The sequence below is a fragment of the Sciurus vulgaris genome (assembly GCF_902686455.1).
Source record: "Sciurus vulgaris genome assembly, chromosome: 9".
In the NCBI taxonomy this organism is placed as follows: domain Eukaryota; kingdom Metazoa; phylum Chordata; class Mammalia; order Rodentia; family Sciuridae; genus Sciurus; species Sciurus vulgaris.
This window is the reverse complement of record NC_136469.1, coordinates 20009465-20027505: the sequence shown is the minus strand read 5'-3', so window position 1 is coordinate 20027505 and position 18041 is coordinate 20009465. Positions and strand designations below refer to the sequence as shown.

General features: G+C 41.6%; 1 protein-coding gene across 1 annotated transcript in view; it reads left to right on the top strand.

The window, feature by feature from the left end:
* The window catches only part of TBC1D9 (TBC1 domain family member 9), a 112447-nt gene that overhangs the window by 32502 nt on the left and 61904 nt on the right, over positions 1-18041 (top strand). Inside the window, exon 2 of the mRNA XM_079154811.1 lies at positions 15130-15240. Coding sequence (XP_079010937.1) covers positions 15130-15240 — 111 coding nt within the window. The remainder of the gene's footprint in view (positions 1-15129; positions 15241-18041) is intronic.

Genomic DNA, 18041 nt, shown 5'->3' with positions numbered 1-18041 from the left:
TTCTCGATGTGCATACTAGATTTATTTTTTATTCTTAAAAGAGGAAAACCTATATGTGTGCATTAAAATAAAGCACACTTAATGGTGGCTTTATAGACAAACTGGGAAAACAACGTATTATCAATCCGATGGACGCTGTCAGTATGCATTAAATTAAAGTTGTAGAAATGCAGTATAAAGCACTATTTTCTGAAAGGTTTTCTGTCCTTTGTCATTTCTACTGCATAGCTCACACCCATTTTCACAACACTTAGAAAGCACACTTAGAAAATGGTAGTATTTGCTGGGTGCGACACGTAACTTCCAACTGCCCCAAGGGCTGAGAGGCGTGCTGTCAGTTTGTCACCATTTCCTGGAGCACTGCTGGGCAGCGGTGGCCTGCACACTCGGATAATGAAGTGGTGACACCTGAGAACACCATGGGTGACAGCAGTGTGCCTCACCCCGTGGACAACCCGCAAGAGCACAAAGCACACACGCCTTCCGAATGGCACGGTCTTCACGTTGAGAGGGAGCTGTGGAAAAAGGCTGATGTCCTGACCTGTCATCTAGATTTCAGGGAGGGCCTGGCCCTCAACCCGCCAGGGGGAGGCACCGAAGCCAGCAAGTTCTGTGCCGAGATGCCCAGGGCTGCCATTGTGTTGGGCAGAAGGGGAAGGTTTGTTGTGTCCAGTACCTGTCGACAGCTGACTGACATGGGTTGCATTAAATTAATGGTTATAAATGATGTATTGTCACAATAGAAAAGTGGGGTCATGTCTGAAAGGATAAGGGCTGGTGAACGGACCATCAAAGGAGAATTGTGGGCATTCTTTAATCATTTATGTATTAGTGGCTGTCAATCAGGAAGGCCTGTAGGGCTTGAAGAAGCATCTTCAAGTAGTGAACCATCTGGACCTTTTGTTTTCTGTTCCCTGTTTTTCTGTCTCTGTGCATCTCCTTTCAATACAGATGTTAAGCTGAAAAGTGGGGCAGAATCTTCTGTCTGTTCCTTCTGGTTCAGGGAGCAGAGGCTGATTCTCTGCAGAATCCTAACCCTTATTTTGGGTGCCATAACAGGATCTGAGGAAGAAAGCGAGACTCTTGTTTATTCAAAGAGGATACTGGCTGAAAAACACTGACACGAAAGGTACTCTTGCACGTAATTGTTCTTTTAAAATTTTTACGATATTTATTTTAAGGTAATCTTACTCTTTAATTACATCATTGTGTTTAATTAAATCCAAAGATAGATTGAGACAAATATTAACAGTTATTTTTTTGAAGTCCTCACTACTCTAAATTCAGTTATAAGCATGCTTTAAGCAAGCATAGTGTATTGTAATAGGCCCTTGGCATGCACGGATTCTGTATCCTGAGGTTCAGCCAGCTGTACATTAAAAATATTAAGAGGAAAATTGCATCAGTATGGACTTATTTTTCTTGTCATTACTACCTAAACAATATGGTATAATAACTATTCACATTGACATTGTGTTAGATATTATAAGTAATCCAGAGATGATTTAAAGTATTCCATGGGAAGATGTGCATATGTTATCTGCAAATACTGCACCATTTTCTTTAAAGGACTTGAGCTTCAGTGGATTTTGTTATCCTTGGGAAGTCCAGGAACCAATCTTCCTGTATTAGTCAGCTTTTTGTTACCGTGACCAAAATACCCAACAAGAACAACTTGGGGGTGGGAAAGTTTATTTTGAGCTCATGGTTTCAGAGGTTCAGTCCATGGGTGGCTGAGTCCATTGCTCTGGGCCCAAGGTAGAGCAGAACATTATGGCAGAAGGGCATGGTGGAGGAAGGAGTCTCAGCTTATGGCAACCAGAAAGCAGAGAGAAAGAGAGAAGCCAGGAACATATAATCCCCAAGGCACACCCCCAGTGACCCACTTCCTCCAATTATGCCCCACCTGTTCATAGTTACCACCCAGTAATCCATTCAAATTATTAATCCCTCAAATGGACTAATCCACTGATTAGGTTATGGCCTTCATAATCTAATCATTTCACCTCCTGCATTAACACAGTTTTTTTATACCCACTTTTTAAAATTAATGTTTTATTTGTTCTAATTGGATATATGCATTCTGATACATTGTACACAAATGGAATATAACTTCTCCTTCCTCTGGCTGTACGTGATGCTGAGTCACACCAGTAGTGTAATCATACATGTTTAGAGGGTAATAGTGTCTGTCACATTTCACCTTCTGCATTAACACAGTTTTTTGAGGGACATCTCATAGCCAAATCTTAACACCCCTGTAGATACCGAGGCAGGGGACTCAGTGTGTATATTTGTGGATATGGTTTTTCCTTAAAGAAGAGGGAACATGGGGATACAGATATAATTACAGGAGAGAGCAACTTAGCAAGTCCTTCATAACTTTGTAAATAAAATATTCATAAATAAAACAATAATATAAAAGTAAATTTTCCACCTTTCACTTTTTCTCGCCAGTCTCTAATTGAAGGCCTATCTAACAAGTGACACTTGGTATCAGACTGCTCTGAATATGTTGTGACAGTTTTATAGCATGAAAAAAATAGTTTCTTGGAAATGATTTTGAAATCACTTTGCAAAGAAATGCACCCCCCACCCCAGTATCACACTTTTGTTTACTGTCACTGATCCTTTCTTTCTATCCATTGTGGATACTTTTCAAAAGCTATTTCTAGACCATTCCTGAAGTATTTCTGAGGAAGTCTCCCTTGGGTCTAAGGTATGCCCTCAGGGACTCACATCTGCAGGTCACTTTCATGTTGTGAACACTTAATGTTACCGTGTCACCTTGACAAGATGAAGGTGTATATTGGTCACCAGCTGCCTGTCTTTGCAGACTTCCTTGTTTTCTCTCACTTATTTGGCACATGGTCTTCTCTTTATTTTCAGGTCCTCCCAGCTCTGTTTCCTTTTAAAAGAAATCTGGTGGAGATTGCTCTCACTTAACTCTTGCAAACTGAAATGTCTCTGGGCAGTAGCCCTCAGTCTTGTCCAGGTAGCTTGAGGCTAAGCTAGAACTGGAATTCTTCTGTGGAGGTGTGCAGAGGGGGTTGGAGGTCCTCAAAGTGAAGAGGTTGCACCTAACCCTCCCATCAAGCCAAACTGCTACTGTGTCTGTCCCCTGTAAATGGCAATATTGTTTTAATTACACTTCTGTGGCCACTATTTTTATCTGTTTTAGAGTATTTGAATGTGAGGCTAGAAAGCATATTATTAAATTTCTCTTAATGCCTTGGCACCTTGGTATACTACGCTCGACTTGCTGTAGTGTGGGAGGGAACACGTGGTCCAAGAGCCCATCTGGGTGGAGTCAGGGGCTAGTTAGGGCTTTAGTGGGGCACTCTGGGTTGCCAGGAACCAGGACTCATTCAAGTTATCTTGAATCCAAGTGGCTGGGTCTTGTTGCCAGGATATGTGGAGCTGGATCCAAGTTTAGAAAGCTGACCGGAAGCCAGACAGCTGTGCAGAAGTGGCTTTCTCCTCACTGTCTGGCTCCTAGGATGCCACATGATCTGCTTGTTGGCTTCCTTCGGCATGTCTGCTCCCTTCTCTTCTTCTGATGGCTATCTTGCTCAGCCTCTGCTCTCTGTCTCAGCATGAACCTCTGTGGAAGCCTTTCAGCTTCTGCTTCTGGAGCTACCTGACTTTTCCTATTCCTCAGTTCAAATTCTTGAGGTATAGATGATGGTTCTGCCTCATCTTTTCACTTTAGGCCACAGTTTAATCCTGAGTTTGCCCTGGTTGTGGTCTCTGGTCAAAGGCAGCCCTATTCTATATAATGTTACCCTCTGTCCTCCGGCTTCCCCTCCACACACATTAAGCATTACCAATTCTTTTTTTTAGTATTATTTTTTAGTTATAATGGACACACTATCTTTATTTTATTTATTTATTTGTGTGTGCTGCTGAAGATCAAACCCAGTGCCTCGCACATGCTAGGCAAGTGCTCCCCCACTGAGCTACAATCACAGCCCCAAGGGTAACCAATTCTTAGGGTTAAAAAAAAAGTAACTAGAACTGTGTAGTTTTATCATTTATACACTCTTATAGTAGACTCTTCATTATAATGTTTTGTTATTCTATGTGATGTCTTTTATTATTTTATTATATGTGCATTTTATAAAATTATGACTTATATAAAGGTTTATAAAGTACATTTCTATCAGTATAATAATTACTTTTAAAGTATAGGTCAAATAATCAGAAAAGTCTGATTTCTCCCATATCAATTTAATTCCCCAAAGATTACCATTATAGGAGTTCAGTCATATCCTTCCAGGTGTTTCCTAAGTTGATAGAAGAAAAGGTAGGCAGCCTCTTTCTTTGCCTCGTTTATGCACAGCCAACGGTGACATCATAGGTACATTTAATGAGCACTCAGTGATGAACATGGTGAAGCTGATTTGATTTATTTAATTTCTGTAGTTTTTGAGACTATAAACAGTTTTACTTAAGATGAGCAAACTTCTAACCTCAGTGCCTACGAGTGAGTTAAGAAGTGTGAGTGCTGTGTTTGAATATGGGCCAACAGGTAGCATTCATGAGCTTCGTGCAAGAGAAGAAACACGAACTTTCAAAAGGTGCTCAAATGCAAGACCAGGCCCTCCCCCATCAGCCTGTGTTTCTGTGGTGATGCTCATTGAGGTACCAGCCCTTCACACGTTGTATCCTAGCAACAAGATTCAAAAGCAAGGTTATCTGTAATGAAGTAGCAGCAGCATTTTATAAGCTCAGTAACTATCTATTTATTTGATGACATGATCTCTCCAAAGTATAAGGGCGGAAGTAAATTTTTAAAAATTTCATTTGTTTTCTCTCTACAAAAGTCCGGAATGCACATCTGAAACATTTTTGAAAACAGAACATAAACATATGTGAAAACTCAGAGCATAAGAAAGAAAGTAAAATTATCTTACCCACTAATATTAATATTTGTTTTTATTAAAATCTTAAAATATATTTTTATTTTTATAATACTGAAAAATATATCCATTATAATTTGTACTATAGGTGACATATGTTCCTTGACAATTGAGATTATACAAATCAAAAATTAGTTTTGTGCTTTCTTTCCCATAACATACTAGACCTATTTCACCATAGCATTAAATAATTATTTGAGGACATGATTTTAAATGTCTAAGTATCATTATGTAGATGTACTATAATTTATTTAGTTGTTCTAGAATTATTTTTTGAAATGAAATTTTAAATTTAGAATTAAGTTACATTCTAAAATGTAATTTTAAATTCATGTTTCTATTTCATTGTGGAGTTTCTTTTTAGTTTACAGATGCTCAGTTATTCACAGATGTACTAAATTAGAGGATGCATGAGTTAGAAGAAGGGTTGATGGTCATGCTGGGCCAGTGGCTCAGACAGATATGGCCCACCTGTGGAGAAGAGGGTTCCAGTAGCGCTGAAGCTAGAAGGTCCTGGAGGTGATCTGAAAGGGCCCCTCTGTCCTCTCGGGGCTGGCCTTGGCTCTCCCTGACTTTCACTTTCAGGCTTGCCTCCAGACAATATTACCGTCAATTCGCCTTCTAGATGCATAAATGGGATCTAACCAAACAGCAGCTGCCTTCCTTACAGGGCTAAGGGCTTGTTTGAGGAGCTGGATCATGCAGGTGCTTGGAGTGCCTTATTGATCTATATCAGAACAGACTTGAATCCTGGCTGAAAGTCTGAGAACAGTAGGCTAGTTTGTGAGATGAAATCACCAGCACACTGCTGGAGTCAGGGCCAGCTTCCTAGGGGTGCAGCTTAAGAATTTTTTTTTAACAAAGGGACCTGTATTTTCATTTTGGACCCTTAAATTATATAGCTGGTCCTGATTGGGGTGTCAAGTAAGATATTGCACTGAGAGAGATTCGCATGTTTCTTTCTAAGACACTGCCCCAAAGGGGAGGAAAAATCCATTCAGTTTTCTCTCCCTGTAGAGCAGAGCCTAGCCAGACAGGCATGTGTGACTTTAAGAGCCCGGCCTGCAGGGCGAATTGGAGCAGCTCCTGGAAGACTTGGCCTTCAAGGTGCTTGGGAGATTAGAGCTGCCCATGTTAATTGCCTGCATTGCAAAGGCCCTGCAGATTAAATGCTCTTCCGATTTCAGCTTTTTGCTCTGTTTGTTTAGCTATAAACCAGCCTGTGTTTTATGTTTGGAGGTAGAAAATATGAAAGTCATGACTTCCTCCTGTCCTAAGTTTTCCCTTTCTGGGTGCTTCTGAAATCATGAAAGTCAAAAACCCTGAGATCCAGAATTACAGAGCAGGTGCTCTGCTCCCTCTAGCCTGCTCGCCTCTTAGTAAGAGATGAGGTGAGGGTCACCTGATACATCGGATCCAATTCTCAACACTCTTGAACCAGCGCCCTTGGGATAAAGACACAATGGAAGTTTCACGTTGCCCCCATTCACGTCTGCTGGCTTTCAATTGAGAAATGTTGATTTTCATTTTAGTTTGCATTGTGAAAATAATTTTTCTTTTCTCAAATTTAAAGTTTTAGAATTGTTTGCTCTTTTAAATTACTTCTGTGATTCTAATAAACAGAGTGCCAAGAAAAAGATTGCCCTTGAACTGCCCTTTCCCTAGTTTAGTGCTATTTAAATGGCAGGTTTTTCAACTGTTTGTGACCATTCTACCTCCAGCTAAGAACAGAAATTGAGATTAAGCATCTAGAAATCTAGAGCAATTTATCTGTCGAATTTAATAATTAAAAATTTGGAGGCTTGTATTTTCATGTCTTTTTTATAGTATATATACTCTTCAGTATTTTATATGCATTCTATTTCATATTAAGTATCACTACACAACAAATTGGATTCTTAAAAACATACAAAAATCAATCCTTAACCACAAATAGTTTGAGAAGCACTACCTAATTGACAGCGATGTATTGCTCTGCTACTGGACTTCTCATGAACTCATCTTCCCAATGGTAGTGATGTGTCCCCCTGTTTGTGGCACTACTGGCTCCTTCCATCTTGAAGGCTGCCATGATAGAGGTACAACTAGAATATTGTCCCAAGAAGCAGCTATTGAGGTTGAGAGGAAAGAGTTGTGGCTGGTCCATTTACACCAACATCTCAGAGTAGGCTTGCTGAGGAACCATTTTTACCCAAAGATACTTTGGAAGGAGTGGGAGAATACACCATGCTTATAAAATACTCCCAGATTCTTCTGCACTGAGGTTAGAGTCCCAGTCTTGGAATTTGTTACATGTCTCTCCATATCTTTTAAATCTGGCTCCCTATGTCCAGGAATACCTCGGCTTGAGAATGACTGTAATACTCTTTGGGGTTGGGAAACAGAAAAACATTATCCCCATCTCCTGCTACAGCCACCTACCCATCAGGTCTCCTGAATCCCCCACTTTCTTACACAGAGAACAGCCATGGCCTGTATTCCTTTCTTACATAAAGTGGCTATCCACCACTAGTCCATGCATACCTCACATTGTTCACAGTGACATTTGGAACCCAGGTTCACTTACCATTTTGGTGCTGAGGACCCTCATTTGGTAATGTCTGCATTCTTCACAGTTGCCCATGAGACTCCCTTGTCTCTCCCCGGGCCGCTGGCCAGGATGATGCACCAACACAGTGTTCACCAGTGTGTCCGTTGGGCACAAGTATTCAGTTGGCTTATTCAGTCTTTGAGTTTTCTTGATTTGGAGCAACAATTCCTAATCTCTGAACCAATTTCCTAAAGTAGGAGAACAGAAAGACGTATCCTTTTCCTAAATACCCTGCATTTGATCCAAATTAATCACAAATCTCAAACTTGAGCAACAAATTACTTCTGAAATTAGAGACACTGACTTCTTGTGGTAGAAGTTTTAGCTGAATCTGAACTCACTGTCTGAGATGGGGTTTCCTGGCCTTCTTAAGTCTGGGTCTCCTTTGATGACTTGATGATGCAATTCTTTGACAGTTTTAAACTTTCAGGCAGATTTGCTAAACCATGTTATGCTGGGAAGTGTGGTAGAAAGACGAATAAGCCCTGGAAGCAGTTCCTGGTTTCTCCTTATGTCCATCGAATCGAACACCTTGTGGTCCAGTTTCTACATATGCTGCAGAACGTGCTGCCCGCCGTGGTGGGCTTTGGGAATTCCCAGGCAACCTGTGCCCTCAAGGCCCTCACCATCTGGGGGGAGAAAATAGTACCTTTTAATTTTTCAAGTGGGAAACCATGTGTTAATTACCTTAGTAACATCAAGCTCAGAAAAGGGAACATTTAGTGAATTGGCAGGAGATTTGGGGGTTAGTGTTGAGGGCAGGGGGAGAGTGCCAGGAGAAGGCAGAACACATAAGCTAGCTGTGCCTTGACTGGGTATGGAGGGAAATGGAAGAAGTTTGCCAGGAAGAAGAAGAAAACAGAAAGGACATTTTAGATCAAACGAAACACTGTGAAGCCTTGAAGGCTTTCAAAACAAACACGCCTTGGTAAACGAAGTATAAAATTTATATTGTTTGTATGGCTGTCAGCAGCAGTTTCTGGATGTTTGTGTAATTACTTCTGCTGAGTATCACGTAGCTCACAGAAGTGCTAAGATTTCCAGGGAGTGTATCAGTTACATCTTGGGAGCTGCAGGCAAAGAACAAGAGGAAGCCGGTGGCCTAGGGAAACCTTGCGTTGTCCCAGGTGGCTCACCAGACACAGGGGAGAGGCTCAGAGGCTGCAGGTACTGAGTCAAATTGTTTGGATTTATATAGACAATATATAAAGAAGTAAATCTAAGTATTCTGCTTCTCTGACCTTAGAGAGATCAGTGAATATTTGCTGAAATGAACCAAAATCCAGTGTACATATTAGTGAGGGCCTCTAAAATGGTAAACTCTGACTGTCTAATCTGTACCTCGTCAGCAAGTGTCAACACAATAGGAAAGACATCTAATGCACTGAGAAGGAAACTGGAATGGGGACCTGTAAACAAGACATTAATAATTCAAAATTATTAACAATTGGAGAAATGCAAATTTAAACACAAATGAGTACATTTTTCACCCTTGAGATTGGTTGAAATTTAAAAATCTTGTAATTGTAAATGTTAGCGATGACTTTCCTGGTCAGGATGTAAATGAGCACAGCCACTTTGGACAGCAGTTTTATAATATCTAATAAAGTTTAAAAATTCACTTACCCTAGGGTCCAGCAACTCTATTCTCAAGAACTACATTTGTGTACTTAGGGATTCATGTATCTAGAATGTAATTACTGTCTATAGAACAAAAAATTGTGATCAATGTAAATGTTCTTTACTAGAAAAATGTGTAAGGTACAGAATATTTTTATAGTGAAATATGGCAGCACATTAAAAGTGAATTAATCAGATTTACAAGTAAATTTTAACCAACAGTATTACACAAATAAGTTGTGCAATATCTACTGTGTCATTCATGTAAACTTTAAAATATCCATCAGCCTTAATACAAGTACATGCACATGGGCAATAAAAAGAGAAAGATCTGGATGGGCAGAATATAGTATAATTTGAGAATGGTTAATAGAAGGAACTAGGGTTGTGGAATAAAAAGGGACCTTTCCTGTGTCTTGGATATTATCTTCCTTTTAAAATACAGGTGTGAAACAGATGAGGCAAAGTGTTAAACTTGAGGGATGGTACCTGTACCCTGTAATTTCTATTTTTAATATTGCATTAGATGATAGTACTTCGTTCACATCAGGCACTTCCTGTGTCAGGAAGCAGTGGTACAAAGATGAAGGAACTGGCTAGTACCTGAGCTGACGCCTAGCCTACCCCTCTGCCCACTCTGCTGTGGTCTTCTTAGATCCTGACCTCATCTACAGATGGCTCCATGATGGAAAGAATAGGGCCAGGTGATCTTCAGATCCTGTCCAGTATGACCTTAAATTATCCAAGATCATCAGTATGTGGATTGATGGCTTTCTGAAGCAACTTTTTAAGTCCCCAGCACTCTCCTGACCCTTTCTGGCTCCCAGAGGGGCAAGTGGGGGCCTCTGTGAACCTGCCAGTCTGTACCAGTCCCAGCCAGTGCTCCAGGTGTGGAGCTGACTGCATGCTTCATGTTCCCTCTAGTGCCACAGCCACATGGGAGGCCCAGATGTGCCCCTTGTGGGCGTGTGTTCTGACTGTCCTTGAAAATAGCTCTTTTGCATTACAAGATGCTCCCGAGCTAATGTAATAGGTAGATGCAGACAAGAGTTATTTTGAGGGCCATAATTTGATTTAGTTATCTCAGGCGATCAAAGATTGTTTAACTCCAGAAATAGCTGACTAGAACAGCTGTTAAAACAGTGCTCTGTGTGGGGAATGATGAAGAGGTTCAGTATTTTGACAGCTATTCAGAGCTACGAGAAATAAGACTTCGAAGAGAATTCTGATTACTGCTTTTGTGTTTTGGATTCTCTAGACCAGCTGATTTCCCATCTTCTGCAACCTGTATGGGTAGAGGATAAGTATAGGAGTCTTTTCTCTTTCTTAGAGTCTTATATCACTAGAGTTTCTGCAATGCAATAGGAATTTATTATTTTGACTTTTCCAAAAAATACCTAACTTGTTTATTCATCAGACACATGTTCGATGCTTACTGATCTCTAAGCAAAGTGCATGGCCTCTGGGTCCAAGAGTCCATCAGATGCTACTGTCAAAGGAGTTTCCAGTCTAGCGAGAGTAGACAAGACAAGATGTGCTAGTAATTTAAAAATCAGTGTATTAGGCATTATAGAAACAGAACTGGGATGGAGAATAGTGGCATTAAATAATTAGGAGTTTGTCATTTGAAGTAGTGGGAGGTAAGAATGAGCAGATGAGCACAGTGTTCCAAATGGAGAGGAATCTGGTTACTATGACAGAGACGGGACAGGGCTGAGGATTCTGGGGTGTCGTGTATTTGCGGACTGGACTGGCCACTCCACAGCTCAACTCGTATCCAGTCCCTTAAATCTTCACACACACAGAATTCTAACTTAAATATTCTAATATGAGTCTCCCAGTGTTATAGTGCCTGTAACGTACTTCTAAATATTTTACCATGGACCCTATGGTAAGTCTGTATACATCTGTTAAATGTTCACTGAAATGTTAGTGGAAGTTGGTGATGCCCATTGTCATACACGCCAGAGCGGGACTGTCACCTCAGCTCTCTTTTCTTTCTCTCTGATTGACACCAGAGATTTTGTTAATGAGAATGATAGATGTCGGAGACGGATTTTAATTGGGGCCACTTGTGGTGATCAGGATATGTGGCTTGGGTTGGACTTTTCCAGAGTCCTGTCTTCTTTTGTGTTTTAGAGTATAAAAGTTTAGTGAACCAGTAAAAATAGAGACACTGAGCCTCTAGAGGCTGGGTCTTAGAGTTGGGCAGTGGCAGAGCCAGGGCTGCCTCTGTCTTCTGTTCAGTGAACTTCCTGTGCCCTTGGAAGAGTCTCTGTCTACAATGACTCTCTTTTAGAGTCTTATTAAACCCATAGGCTAACCTTTGACTACAGTTCCCTAACCCCAGACTGAAGTCTTTGCCTGAGAACCAACATGTGACACATCCGGAGATTTGGGGATCTTATTTCTTCTTTTGATTCAAGAAAAAAGGAGTTTTACTACCACCACTCACTCAGTTATCATGAGTGATGGATCTGCATTTCTAGTTAACATGTAGTTGATTTCTGGTTAACAGGAGGAAATCCAGTTTTCCCAGCCAGCAGTATTTTGATTTTCTTGTTAAGAGTATATTAACATACTCTTCATCTATAGATAATGAAAAGAAATGAGAGATTGTCATAGTAAATTAGAGTCACAATAAAGCCAACAGAAATACATGTGTGGGGCATTATGTGGAAATCTATGCCCTTGAGAAACTGCATACTCTGAGAATTTTATTTTTAATATTTTTTTATATAAGCCAAGGCAAGTGAATTAATTTCCACTTTAGTGATTTTTTTTTTCTTTTTTCTTTTTTCTTTCTTTTTTTTTCTGGTGTGCTTAGGTTCACTAATGGTCACTGTGGTTTGGAGGGAATCTAAATGGATGCTTTGCCTTTGACAAAAACCAGGGACAATCTTAGGACTTCCTTGTGGTCTACCTCACTTAGGCATCTTGATTAATGGCCCTAGTTCAGGAAGGCAACTGCTCTTGTGATCACTTTCCAAATGAGGAATTCAAAGCACTGAGAAGTTAAATGTCCGGTCCCCTCCACAGAGTTGGTTCTAACAGAGTCAGATCTGGAACTGAACTTTCCGAACGAGGTGACTGGTCCTTGGCTTTTGATACCATCCCCGGCTACCAGACTGGGAAGTGGTTCTTGGCGGCACTGTGCATATCCAGGCATTGTCTGGCTTTTCTGGATTTGGCAAACGTGAGCAGGTTTCCCTGGAGGCCTGGTCAGCCCAGACCTCAAAGCGTTACTGCAGAGTGGCACATTGAGAGGTACCGGTGGTGACATTTGCAGCAGAACTTGTGGCTTTCACTTGATGGAACTTCTTGAGAAGCCTGTTTCGGTCAGGCCCTGCATTTGGGGCAGGCGGTGGGGTGTTTAGTTTGGATGGTGATAGAACAAGGGAATCAGTAGACCCCGCCTTTCTCCTTCCCAGCATGCACCACTGTCACTGCATCCCAAAGTCATCCCTATATAAGCCAACGATCAAAATGCAAGTGAAAATAAATAAAGGAGAGTCTTGGCTCCAGTCATTCCAACCCCTCCTTCCACACAGCCTCGTCCTCTGGTCCTACACTCTCATTCCTCACAACCGGTCCTGAGATGGTGTATTTCTCCATTTTGCGATTGAGAAAACCCAGGCTTTGGAAATAAAAGTGTGATGCCCTGAGGTTGTTCAGCCGTTCTGAATTGCCAGTCACTCCTTCTGAGTCCACACCCTGCTCCACACGGGGTTCTGTGCAGCCTTAGTCTAACTGTGGACAGTTAAATCATGGGAGTTGTTTTGGCCAGCTTTATGTTTCAACACCCAAATTCCCAAGATGGTCAACTTACAAGAGGAAAGCTTTATTTAGCTGGAGGTACCCTAAGATTGGGCTGATCCCTTGCTTTGGGCCTTGTTGGAGGTGCCAGATGGCAATGGTAGGGAACGTGTGGCAGAGCAAACTGCCAGGAGGAAGGAGAGAAGAGGGAGGGGCCAGGGTCCCACCATCCCCTTTGAAAACACTGACCTAAAAACCTCCAATAGACCCCACTTTTTTTTTTTTTTGCACCAGGGATTGAACTCAGGGGACTCGACCACCGAGCCAATCTCCAGCTCTATTTTGTATTTTATTTAGAGACAGGGTCTTACTGGGTTACTTAGAGCCTTACTTTGCTGAGGCTGGCTTTGAACTCGCGATCCTCCTGCCTCAGCCTCCTGAGCTGCTAGGATTACAGGTGTGCACCATCACGCTTGGCCTTTAGGTTTCTACCACCTCCCAAAAGAGTTCCTACCACCGTAAGGACCACACCACTTATCCACACGTTAGCAGAAATCTGACTTTGTTCTGCCAAGTAAAAGATCTAGTTTATTGGGCCTTGCAGAATGTGTGTGTGGGGGGGTGTGTGTGTGTGCGTGCGCACATGCGTGTGTTCTGTGTGTCCGTGTTGCTTTAGGACAGGGTGTACAACCTTGGTGTCTAATGCAGGCTCACTGTGGATGGGGGAGATCCCCCTTCTTCGTCGGAGACATTGGATGAAAGGCGTTAAAAGAGAAGTTTGCACTGATGACAGGTCCCGCTTTGAAGCTGTCAGAATCCTTTTGCTGTCAGGCTAAATCTGACAGCTTGGCTTCGACTGTTGAAAGGGTTGCCGACTGAGAAGCAGGGTGGGTGCCAGGGCTGCGCTGGCGGGGTACGCAGCGAGAGGCGTCTCGCTGGGCGGCCTTCTCCTCACAGGTGCCTTCTTGCTTTGGACATAAGCTGCCTTTTGCTCTTAATTTCCTTTTCCTTGTAACTTCCCTCCTGAAAAGTAAGATACTGTCGCTTCTTAAGGGAGCATGAGCATTTGTATTTCTCCCAGGTAAATGGTGGAACTCAGTCGCTGAATGATCAGGCTTTCTTGGATTTGGCAGATGTGAGCAGGTTTCTCTGAAGGCCTGGTCAGCCCGGGAGAGGTGGATCGTTAAGGTTCCCAACCCTAAGAAGTCAGCTTTATGCTCCCAAAAAATGCATGCCTTGATCCTCAGCCACACAACGGAATCATTTCAGAGTACAGGGAAGGCCCCCACTATCTGTAGTCACAGTGATTGATGTCACAAATGACAAGGACTGCTCTGGAAGGGAGGAAGTGTCTTGGTTTCGCATCCTTTTTTCCCTGCTAAACATAGCATGAAAACGCTGTGTGAGCGCTTCTCCTAGATTACAGGTGCTCTAGGGACTCTGGCTTATTTATTCTGCTCTAGGCCCATGGGGTGTGTCCTGCACAGAAAAGAAGTCTAGTGTTGGCTGAACTGAATTGTTTTTCAATGCAAAATGAAAGTCGGGCAAAGTCAAGAAGTAGGTGGGGCAGCCTGGCACACTGAGTCAGATTTACACGCATGGCTCCTGTGGCCTTGTCCACTTACTCAGATTTAGGATTTTCTTCATGGCTGAAAAGGGAAAAGTAATACATAGCAGGCATACAATGGGAAAAGCAGAGAAGCCAGCATAGTAAGTGCTTATTCCTTTCCTTTTTTTTGTTTTTGGTACCAGGGATTTAATTGAGGGGCACTTGACCACTGAGCCACATCCTCAGCCCTATTTTGTATTTTATTTAGAGACAGGGTCTCACTGGGTTGCTTAGTGCCTCACTTTTGCTGAGACTGGCTTTGAACTCTTGATCCTCCTGTCGCAGCCTCCCGATCTGCTGGGATTATAGGTGTGCACCAGCTACTTTACTTATTTTTATGAACAGGCATTTGTTAGTTCACCATATGCCAGGGACTGTGCTGGAAACTTTGTTAGCCTTATGTAGTTTGGAAACCCATGGTTTGCCAGGTAGTGATAACCCTTAGAGGTCATTGAAACAAGGGACAGAGAGACAGCACCTCCATGTCTAAGAGGGAAGTTTTGTCAAAGCCTGCTGAAATGGGAGATGGGGCCATTGGGAGATCCAGTAGAAGGGGCATGTTCCCACGGTCTCAGGGATTTGGGGGAAGTTCTGAGGAAATTCTTACCTGTTCCCTGCTTCTCCATCCTCAGGCCTTCTGGTGGGCACCCTTGACGTCGTGTTGGACTCCAGTGCCCGGGTTGCTCCTTACCGAATCCTGTACCAGACTCCAGACTCTCTGGTCTACTGGACCATCGCTTGTGGTAAGTAGTATTTGGTGAGACACGAGTTTACAGACAGCTTTACGACCAACAGCTTTCTCTCAGAAGGGGAGGAACGTTACCTATGAATGCAATCGCTTGGTATTTCAGGGTTAATGAACTTTAGCTGTTTCAACACATGAACATCAGTCTTAATGGCTTAACCCATAAACATGCTCACTGTGAGGAAGGCTTACTTGGATCACGTAGCATCCGCCATCTGTAGTGAAACACAAGGCCTCTGGGGTCATCTTCCAAGGAGTAGAAGGGTTGAACGTGCCCGTGTTAAACTTCTTCCATCCTGAAGTGGCCCAGAGTCTTCTGCTCACGCTCCATTGGTGACTACTGGTCGAGTGGACCAGCCTCACTACAGGGGAAGCTGGGAAATGAAGAGGAACATGTCGGATACTTGGGTCTACTAAGTAATAGATGGTCTATCTTAGGACACAGTACCTCCTGTGAGTAGAGATCATTTATTTCTCCAGATGATAATCTGGATACTATGCTGTATTTATAATGGCAGCAAACAGCCTGCTATTATTGGATCTCTCACAAGAACTTCTTTCTTTCTCCTTATTTATTTGTTCTTTTTAGACATACATGAAAGTAGAATGTATTTGACATATTGTACGTACATGGAATATACCTTTCCATGCTTGTGGTTGCACATGATGTGGAGTTACCCTGGTCATGTGTCCATATATGAACATAGGAGTTATTCTGCTGTCTTTCCTCTTCCCAACCCTACCTTCCCTTCATTCCCTTTTGTCTAATCCAGTGAACTTCTATTCTTTTCTCCCCTTCTTAGTGTGAGTCAGCATCTGCATATCAGAGAACATTCTGCCTTTGTTTTTTTGCTGGGATTGGCTTTTGTCACTTGGTATGATAGTCTGCAGTTCCATCCGTTTACGGGCAAATGCCATAATTTCATTCTTACTTATGGCTAATAATACTCGTTGTGTATATGTACTACATTTTCTTTATCCATTCATCAATTGAAGGGCGTATAGGTTGGTTCCACAATCTAGCTATTGTGAATCGAGCTGCTATGAACATTGATGTGGCTCTGTCACTGTAGGATGCTGATTTTAAATCCTTTGGGTATATACCAAGGAGTGGGATAGCTGGGTCAAATGGTGGCTCCATTCCAAGTTTTCTGAGGAATCTCCATACTGCTTTCCATAGTGGTTGTGCCAATTTGCAGTCCCACCAGCAATTTATGAGGGTACCTTTTTCCCACATCCTCACCAGCATTTATTGTTACTTGTATTCTTGATAATTGCTATTCTGACTGGAATAAGACAGAATCTCAGTATCTCACTGAATTTCTAATGCAGTATCTCATTAGAACTTCTAATGCAAAATGGCCAGGTTATTTAAAAAGTGATTTATTTGCAGGTAGTTTTTAAAAACCATAGGAAAATTACCATAGGCACTGAATGCTTCATATTTTTTTTTGCTTCCACTAGATTTTTTTTAATATTATTAGACTGTATTTTTATAGAAAAATTGAAAGGATAGTTTGATTTACAGGAAGGTTGGTCAGATTGTTCAGAGAGCTCCTGTATACCCTCAGGTACATAGTTTCTAATGTTATTAACATCTTATTATGGTATATTTGTTACCATTAGTAAACCAATATTGAACACTAGTATAAAATAGAATCCATTGTTTATTCAGATTTCCTTGGGTTTTTTACCAATTTTTTTTTTCTAGTTCCAGGGTCCTACCAGTATTCCATATGACATTTGATTTTCATAGTCTCTTAGGCTCCCCTTGACTCAGAAATTTCTCTGTTTGGGATATTTTGGAATAATATTGGTTAGATGTATTGTAGAATGTTCCTCTGATATTTTTCTTATGATTAGACTAGGGCGATGGATGGGTTTTTATGGGGAAGACTCTATTCATTTTATTGTGTCATGGGTACATAATATCAACATGATTTAGGGCCACCAAAGTCCCTGATCACCTGTGTGAAGTAGTGTCTTTCTGTTTTTTCTGCTTTGAAGTCACTCTCTTCTTTCCCTTTCTAAACTGTACTTTTTGGGAGAAAGTCACTATGCTTGGTCCATCCTTAAGGCATGGGGACATGATTTTCTTCCCCTTGTTGAGGGTAGAGTATCTAGGCAATTTATTGTGAATTCTTCTGCACAGAAGTTCTGTTTTCTCCCTCTGTTACTAATTTATTCAATTATTTATGTCACTATATACTCATGGGTATTTATTTGTACCCTGGGTTGCAATCCAATGCTATTTTAGTTTGACTTTAAGTTCTTTAAGTCTTTAAGTTGACTTCATTCATTTTTTTAAGTTCATCTCTACTTTTTAAGAAGTAACTTGCTAGAATCCAAAGATATGAAGACAATTATATGGTCTCTGCTCTTGAGAAATTAATTCTTAGGAGGATATAAGCAAATACAGCCTAAGGTGAATAAGATTCCTTCAGCTTATTTGATTGCTGAATACCCAGCTAAACACAGGATTCTAGGCCAACCTTCCATGCAAATAGGGGAAGTTTCTGGGTGTGATTTCAGGCTGCTGGAAGGCTCAGGTGTCCTAGTAATACTCCTTCAAGGATTTATTAGTACCTGAAATTCTAACATCATAGCTGTATCCTTTGGAAAGCATTCTGGTTAAGATGCAAACAGCCTCAGGAGAGATGTTAACCATATTCCTTGTCATTGCACATTTCTGTGAATAAAAGAGTAACTTTAGGATTTAGGGCCTTGGGAAAACCACGTAGAAGTGAAGGATGGTAATGAGCGTGAAGAAGGGGGCAGAGGATACAGGAAGGGGAAGCT